An 8,453-nucleotide genomic window follows, 5' to 3' on the forward strand; every position below is an offset into this window, starting at 1 on the left:
AACTAGCATCTCTGTTTTGTCTGAGTTCCTTATGTCTGAAACACAGGCTTCCATTAAGGGCAATTTTGGGGCTTCACCGTGTTTCATCGAAATGTACAGCTGTGTATCATCCGCATAGCAGTGAAAGTTAACATTATGTTTCCGAATTACATCACCAAGAGGTAAAATATATAGTGAAAACAATAGGGGTCCAGGAGGGGACTAAGCACACACCCCTGAGAGGCCCCTGTATTGAGGATCAGCGTGGCAGATGTGTTGTTGCCTACCCTTACCACCTGGGGGCGGCCCGTCAGGAAGTCCAGGATCCAGTTGCAGAGGGAGGTGTTTAGTCCCAGGGCCCTTAGCTTAGTGATGAGCTTTGAGGGCACTATGGTGTTGAATGCTGAGCTGTAGTCAATGAACAGCATTCTCACGTAGGTGTTACATTTGTCCAGGTGGGAAAGGGCAGTGTGGAGTGCAAGTGAGATTACATCATCTGTGGATCTGTTGGGGCGGTATCACTATTGGAGTAGGTCTAGGGTTTCTGTGATGATGGTGTTGATGTGAGCCATGACCAGCTTTTCAAAGCACTTCATGGCTCTTGGGCACAGGGACAATGGTGGTCTGCTTGAAACATGTACAGTAGGTATTACAGTGAAGACACATGCCAGTTGGTTAGCGCATGCTCTGAGTACACATCCTGGTAATCCGTCTGGCCCTGCGGCCTTGTGAATGTGGACCTGTTAAAGGTCTTACTCACATCGGCTAAGGAGATCGTGATCACACTGTTGTCTGGAACAGCTTGTGCTCTCATGCATTCTTCAGTGTTGCTTGCCTCGAAGCGCGCATAGAAGTCCTTTAGCTCATCTGGTAGCCACATGTGTGGTGAAGCTTATTATTTTCAAAAGGAGATTGTTGTTTGTGGCTTTTTAAAAAGCCTGCCATGTGAATGAGAGTGGTTTTGTGTGTACTCAACTTATGTGTGCATGGTGTAAACGTGAGGTGTGCGTGTACATTTGTAAGTGTGTGTTTCTCTCTCTCTCTCTGTGTGTATGTTCCTGTGTAGTGTCTAACTCTAATTGATTTACTACCCAGGTCAATGGCTCTGCGGTTAAAGAGGAGCTCAGCTCACAAATCCTGTAGTTAGCTTCTCACTCTCATCACGGGGCAATCATCACCCAAGTCATATGTGTTTCTGTTCTGATCTGTGTGTGTGCGCGCATCTGTGTGCGTCAGTGTATGTGTGTGCGTGTGTCTGTGTGTGTGTACGTGTGTGTTTGTGTGTACGTGTGTGTTTGTGCGTGTGTGCATGGGTGTGTGTGTGTGCATGTGTGTGTCTGTGTGTGTTTGTGTGTACGTGTGTTTGTGTGTGTGTGCGTGTGTGCATGGGTGTGTGTGTGTGTGTGTTTGTGTGTGTGTCTGTGTGTCATAATTATTAAATTGCCTTTATCTAAAAAACAGAGGAAACTAAATGCACATTCACTTTATTCCAGTCAACATTACAGTATTTCATACATTGTACAACAAGTCTGGGTTATTACAGTAACACCCTGGGTTATTACAGTAACAAGCCTGGGTTATTACAGTAAAGATCCTGGGTTATTGCAGTAACAAGCCTGGGTTAGTTCAGTAACAAGCATGGGTTATTACAGTGACAAGCCTGGGTTATTACATTAACAAGCCTGGGTTATTACAGTAACAAGCCTGGGTTATTACAGTAACAAGCCTGGGTTATTACAGAAACCATCACATGTGCAAATACATTCACATCAAAAACAGATCATGCTGCTGTCTAACAGGCACCATACTGTATGTGTCTGATGATAATACAGACAGCTATCAAATCAATGAGGCCTAATATTATCCAGAGCACATGACACACACAGGTACTTAGGCTAACTAGCTGAACATTTCGCATTTGGTATTTATCAGGCTCCCCATTAGCCGCTGCAAAAGCATCAGCCACTCTTTCTGGGGTCCACATGAAACATGACATAATATATAGTACAGAACATCCCCACCTGAAACATTCTCTGTGCTATGCAGTGTGAGGGTTTGACCACTAGGCTGTGCATTGGAGAAACTCAAGATGATACTGTACCTCTCAGGCTGTTTGGGTGAGACCTGTTACTCCTTTGCAGTGGTGTGTGTGTGTGTTCAGTGTGTTCAGTGTGTTCAGTGTGGCCTGGGGACAGGGTGTTGCAGGGTCATGTGTTCAGCTCCAGTGAAGGGCAGTCTGTGTGTACAGTAGTGATGCACCACCTCTGGTATACTGTTGAACACACAGCTACTCTGGTCCAGGGTATAACCCAGACCCTTACTGCCCTTAGTCTGGGCCACGATGATATGGACACAACACTGACTGGTCCTGAGAGAGACAGAGAGAGAGAGAGAGAGAGGGGTGGGGGGGAGAAACAACCATATTACTTCAGTAACGGGGAGATGCGGAGCTATAGCTACATAACTAGAGGATTCAGTCTGGATGTCTGTACTGTAGCAAATCGTTAGGGGCTTAGTTATTCCAACACATGCTGCTCACTCTCCATGTCTGTGGTGTGTAAAGGGGTTAATGATGAGTGCTCACTGAAGAGTGATAAGTGTAACACACACACAAACACACTCACTTGAGCGCGATGGAGTATTTGCTGGTCCCTGATTCGCTGTCTCTAACCAGGAAGCTAGCATCCCTGCAGCGCTGGAGCTGAGCCTCTGCTTGCTGGCGACTCACACTGCCATGGTACCAGCTAGAGGAGGGGGAGGGGGGAGAAGAGAGGGATGAGGGGAAAGAGAGGGAGAAACAAACATACATACAACGTTTAGAGCTTCAGAGCAGTAGAATGGATGGGGATGAATGTCATAATGAAGGTTAGGGGGAGGAATATGGGGAGGGTTGGGAAGTTAGATGAGGGTAGGAGGGAGAGATAGAGAATGCTTGCTTAGCAAATACCACTTCCTTCACGCCGAGGCTCGAACCCAGGACCTTTGCTTTGCTAGCACACATGACCGCTCTCCTGAAGAATCTTACCAGTCAGCGACTACCGAAAAGTAAAGTATTCACTGGCGCAAGTATGGACACTTCAGGCTGAGGAGTAAGTACAGGCTACAGCAATATGCTATGACGATATACAGAATACAGGGCCTTCAGAAAGTATTCACACCCTTTGACTTTTTCCACATTTTGTTGTGTTACAGCCTGAATTTAAAATGTATAAAATGTATATTTTGTGTCACTGGTCTACACACAATACCCCATAATAAATGAATAAAACATGAAAAGCTGAAATGTGTCACGTCCTGACCAGCAGAGGGAGTAATTGTATTATAATTTGGTCAGGACGTGGCAGAAGGGGATTTGTTTTGTATGGTTGGGGTTGTGTGTGTTATTAAAGGGGTGTTTGGTTTATGTAGTCTGGGGTTTGAGTATATGTTCTAGTGTTGGTTTTCTATGGTTTTCTAGTCCGTCTATTTCTGTGTGGTTTGTGGGGCTCCCGATCAGGAATAGCTGTACGTCGTTGTTCCTGATTGGGAGTCATATATTAGATGCTTGTTTTCACCTGGGGATTTTGTGGGTAGTTATCTTTAGCACTGCTGCTGTTATTATAGCCTGTTAAACTGTCTTCTGTCGTTCTTCGTTTTTTGTTGTTTTGGTGTTCACTTTATTTATTAAATAATCAAGATGAGCATCCACATTCCTGCTGCGTTTTGGTCGTCTCTACCCAACGACACCCGTGACAAAATGTCTTGAGTCAATAAGTATTCAACTTTTTTTAATGGCAAGCCTAAATAAATTCAGGAGTAAAATCTGCTTAACAAGTCACATAATAAGTTGCATGGACTCACTCTGTGCAATAATAGTGTTTTTTAATGATTAACTCATCTCTGTACCCCACACATACAATTATCTGTAAGGTCCCTTGGTACAGCAGTGAGTTTCAAACACAGATTCAACCACAAAGCCCAGGGAGGTTTTCCAATGACTCACAAAGAAGGGCACCTAGTGGTAGATGGGTACAAATAAACAAAGCAGACATTGAATATTCCTTTGAGCAGGGCGAAGTTATTAATTACACTTTGAATGCTGTATCAATACACCCAGTCATTACAAAGATTCAGGTGTACTTCCTAACTCAGTTGCTGGAAAGGAAGGAAAACCCTCAGGGATTTCCCCATGATGCCAACGGTGACTTTAAAAAAGTTCCATTGTTTATTGGCTGTGATAAGAGAAAACTGAGGATGGATCAACAACATTGTAGTTGGTCCACAATACTAACCTGGCAGAGTGAAAAGAAGGAAGCCTGTACAGAACAAAAATATTCCAAAACATGCATCCTGTTTGCAATAAGGCACTAAAGTAAAACTGCCAGAAATTTGGCAAAGAAATGAACTTTATGTCCTGAATACAAAGCGTTTTGTTTGGGGCAAATCCAACACAAGACATCACTGAGTACCACTCTTCATATTTCCAAGCATGGTGGTGGCGGCATCATGCTACACTACATGACCAACAGTATGTGTACACCTGCTCGTCAAACATCTCATTCCAAAATCATGGGCATTAATATGGAGTTGGTCCCCCCTTTACTGCTATAACAATCTCTACTCTTCTGGGAAGGCTTTCCACTAGATTTTGGGACATTGCTGCGGGGACTTGCTTCCATTCAGCCACAAGAGCATTAGTGAGGTCGGGCACTGATGTTGGGCAACTAGGCCTGGCTTGCATTCGCTGTTCTAATTCATCCCAAATGTGTTAGATGGGGTTGAGGTCAAGGCTCTGTGCAGGCCAGTCAAGATATTCCACACAGATCTCGACAAACCATTTCTGTATGGACTTCGCTTTCTGCACAGGGGCATTGTCACGACTTCCGCCAAAGTCGGTCCCTCTCCTTGTTCGGGCGGCGTTCGGCGGTCGACGTCACCGGTCTTCTAGCCATCGCCGCTCCACCTTTCATTTTCCATTTGTTTTGTCTTGTTTTCCCGCACACCTGGTTCACATTCCCTAAATGTATATTACCCTCTGTTTCCCCCATGTCTGTGTGCGGAATTGTTCTTTGTGTAGGATGTTACGCTACAGGCTGGCTTGAGCTAGGTTTGTTTTAAGCCTAGGTTTGTTTGTTTTGTTTATCCGGTTCATGTTACCGTGGTTGTGCTTTGTGCTGCCTCGCCTGTGCCTTTGGGCCAGGGGGTATATTAAAGTTCTCCTGTTATCACCCATCTCTGCTCTCCTGCGCCTGACTTCCCGGCAACCAGTCACTCACCCCCTTACAGGCATTGTCATGCTGAAACAGGAAAGGGCCTTCCCCAAACTGTTGCCACAAAGTTGGAAGCACAGAATCGTTTAGAATGTCATTGTATGCTGTAGTGTTAAGATTTCCCTTCACTGGAACTAAGGGGCCTAGCCCGAACCATGAAAAACAGTCCCAGAACATTATTCCTCCAACACCAAACTTTACAGTTGGCACTATGCATTCGGGCAGGTAGCATTCTCCTGGCATCCGCCAAACCAAGATTTGTCCGTTGGACTGACAGATGGTGAAGCATGATTCATCACTACAGAGAACATGTTTCCACTGCTCCAGAGTCCACAAACCGTTCTTGTGCTGATGTTGCTTCCACAGGCAGTTTGGAACTCAGTAGTGAGTGTTGCAACCGAGGACAGATGATTTTTAGGCGTTATGCCCTACAGCACTTCAGCTTGTATGGCCTACCACTTCACGACTGAGCCGTTGTTGCTCCTAGACGTTTCCACTTCACAATAACAGCACTTACAGTTGACCGGGGCAGCTGTAGCAGGGTAGAAATTTGACGAACTGACTTGTTGGAAAGGTGGCATCCTATGACTAGTCGGTTACCACCCGGTTACTCAACCCTGCACCTTAGAGGCTGCTGCCCTATGTACATGGAATCACTGGTCACATTAATAATGGAACACTAGTCACTTTAATAATGTTGACATACTGCTTTCCTCATCTCTAGATACTGTATTCTATTGTATTTTAGTCAATGCCACTCCGACATTGCTCGTCCTAATATTTATATACACTGCTCAAAAAAATAAAGGGAACACTTAAACAACACAATGTAACTCCAAGTTAATCACACTTCTGTGAAATCAAACTGTCCACTTAGGAAGCAACACTGATTGATAATAAATGTCACATGCTGTTGTGCAAATGGAATAGACAACAGGTGGAAATTATAGGCAATTAGCAAGACACCCCCAATAAAGGAGTGGTTATCCAGGTGGGGACCACAGACCACTTCTCAGTTCCTATGCTTCCTGGCTGATGTTTTGGTCACTTTTGAATGCTGGCGGTGCTTTCACTCTAGTGGTAGCATGAGACGGAGTCTACAACCCACACAAGTGGCTCAGGTAGTGCAGCTCATCCAGGATGGCACATCAATGCGAGCTATGGCAAGAAGGTTTGCTGTGTCTGTCAGCGTAGTGTCCAGAGCATGGAGGTGCTACCAGGAGACAGGCCAGTACATCAGGAGACGTGGAGGGGCCGTAGGAGGGCAACAACCCAGCAGCAGGACCGCTACCTCCGCCTTTGTGCAAGGATGAGCCTGCAAAATGACCTCCAGCAGGCCACAAATGTGCATGTGTCTGCTCAAACGGTCAGAAACAGACTCCATGAGGGTGGTATGAGGGCCCGACGTCCACAGGTGGGGGTTGTGCTTACAGCCCAACACCGTGCAGGACGTTTGGCATTTGCCAGAGAACACCAAGATTGGCAAATTCGCCACTGGCGCCCTGTGCTCTTCACAGATGAAAGCAGGTTCACACTGAGCACATGTGACAGACGTGACAGTCTGGAGACGCCGTGGAGAACGTTCTGCTGCCTGCAACATCCTCCAGCATGACCGGTTTGGCAGTGGGTCAGTCATGGTGTGTGGGTGGCATTTCTTTGGGGGGCCGCACAGCCCTCCATGTGCTCGCCAGAGGTAGCCTGACTGCCATTAGGTACCGAGATGAGATCCTCAGACCCCTTGTGAGACCATATTCTGGTGCGGTTGGCCCTGGGTTCCTCCTAATGCAAGACAATGCTAGACCTCATGTGGCTGGAGTGTGTCAGCAGTTCCTGCAAGAGGAAGGCATTGATGCTATGGACTGGCCTGCCCGTTCCCCAGACCTGAATCCAATTGAGCACATCTGGGACATCATGTCTCGCTCCATCCACCAACGCCACGTTGCACCACAGACTGTCCAGGAGTTGGCGGATGCTTTAGTCCAGGTCTGGGAGGAGATCCCTCAGGAGACCATCCGCCACCTCATCAGGAGCATGCCCAGGCGTTGTAGGGAGGTCATACAGGCACGTGGAGGCCACACCCACTACTGAGCCTCATTTTGACTTGTTTTAAGGACATTACATCAAAGTTGGATCAGCCTGTAGTGTGGTTTTCCACTTTAATTTTGAGTGTGACTCCAAATCCAGACCTCCATGGGTTGATAAATTGGATTTCCATTGATTATTTTTGTGTGATTTTGTTGTCAGCACATTCAACTATGTAAAGACAAAAATATTTAATAAGATTATTTCTTTCAATCAGATCTAGGATGTGTTGTTTAAGTGTTCCCTTTATTTTTTTGAGCAGTATTTTTATCAATCCCATTCTTTACTATTAGATTTGTGTGTATTGTTGTGAATTGTTAGATACTACTGCACTATTGGAGCTAGGAACACAAGCATTTCACTACACATGCAATAACATCTGCTAAATATGTGTATGTGACCAATAGCATTTTATTTTATTTGATGACAGTGCCATGTTGAAAGTAACTGAGTAAGCCATTCTACTGCCAATGTTTGTCTATATGGAGATTGCATGGCTTTGTGCTCAAATGTATACAGCTGTCAGCAACAGGTGTGGCTGAAATAGCCGAATCCACTAATTTGAATGGGTGTCCACATACTGCTGTATATATAGTGTATCTCAATCCCCCCCATCCAGCCTCTCCCTTCTCCCTCTCCTCTTCCCTTACCTCTGTTTCTCCAGGGGCAGGGTGGGGTCCACTTTGGCTGTCTCTGCGTTGGGTGTGGAGGTGGTGGAGGGAGGAGAAGTGGATGGGGCAAGTTTGGGAGTGGGAGAAGAGTAAGAGGTGGGAGAGGGGGGAGAGGAATGAGAGAGAGGTGAGGGAGGAGAGAGTTTGAGAATGGGGGAAGTAGGGGAGGAGGGAGAGGGTACGAGAACTTTTTTGGTCCAGGTCTTCTGTCTGAGGGTCTGCTGATGACTGAGAGTCTGCTGTCTGATGAGTGGAGGAGCTTCCTCTTTAGGGGGCAAACTGCTCATTCCCTTCTTAAACTGGGCTGGAGAGACAGAGAGACAGAGAGAGAGAGAACTGTGTATGTTTGTGTATCATTGTTGTATCCAATATGTTCCCTCTCCTTCCCTCTCTCTACCTCCCTCCTTCCCTCCCTTTACCTCCCTCCCTCTGTAAAACATATATCTACCTGTCAGTGCTCTGACGATGTCCT

The 8,453-nt window shown here is 46.1% G+C and overlaps 1 protein-coding gene across 1 annotated transcript in view; it reads right to left on the reverse strand.

Moving 5' to 3' along the window:
• Window positions 1-1,447: 1,447 nt before the first annotated feature.
• LOC115186595 (SH2 domain-containing adapter protein E) overlaps window positions 1,448-8,453 on the reverse strand; it is a 13,014-nt gene continuing 6,008 nt past the window's right edge. Inside the window, exons 3-6 of the mRNA XM_029746187.1 lie at window positions 8,430-8,453; window positions 7,961-8,285; window positions 2,604-2,723; window positions 1,448-2,347 (exon numbers count right to left, since the gene is read on the reverse strand). The exon at window positions 8,430-8,453 is cut by the window's right edge and continues 225 nt beyond it. Of these exons, the coding sequence (XP_029602047.1) occupies window positions 2,155-2,347; window positions 2,604-2,723; window positions 7,961-8,285; window positions 8,430-8,453 (662 nt within the window). The 3' untranslated portion in view covers window positions 1,448-2,154. The remainder of the gene's footprint in view (window positions 2,348-2,603; window positions 2,724-7,960; window positions 8,286-8,429) is intronic.

This window comes from Salmo trutta, chromosome 3 (genome assembly GCF_901001165.1).
Source record: "Salmo trutta chromosome 3, fSalTru1.1, whole genome shotgun sequence".
In the NCBI taxonomy this organism is placed as follows: domain Eukaryota; kingdom Metazoa; phylum Chordata; class Actinopteri; order Salmoniformes; family Salmonidae; genus Salmo; species Salmo trutta.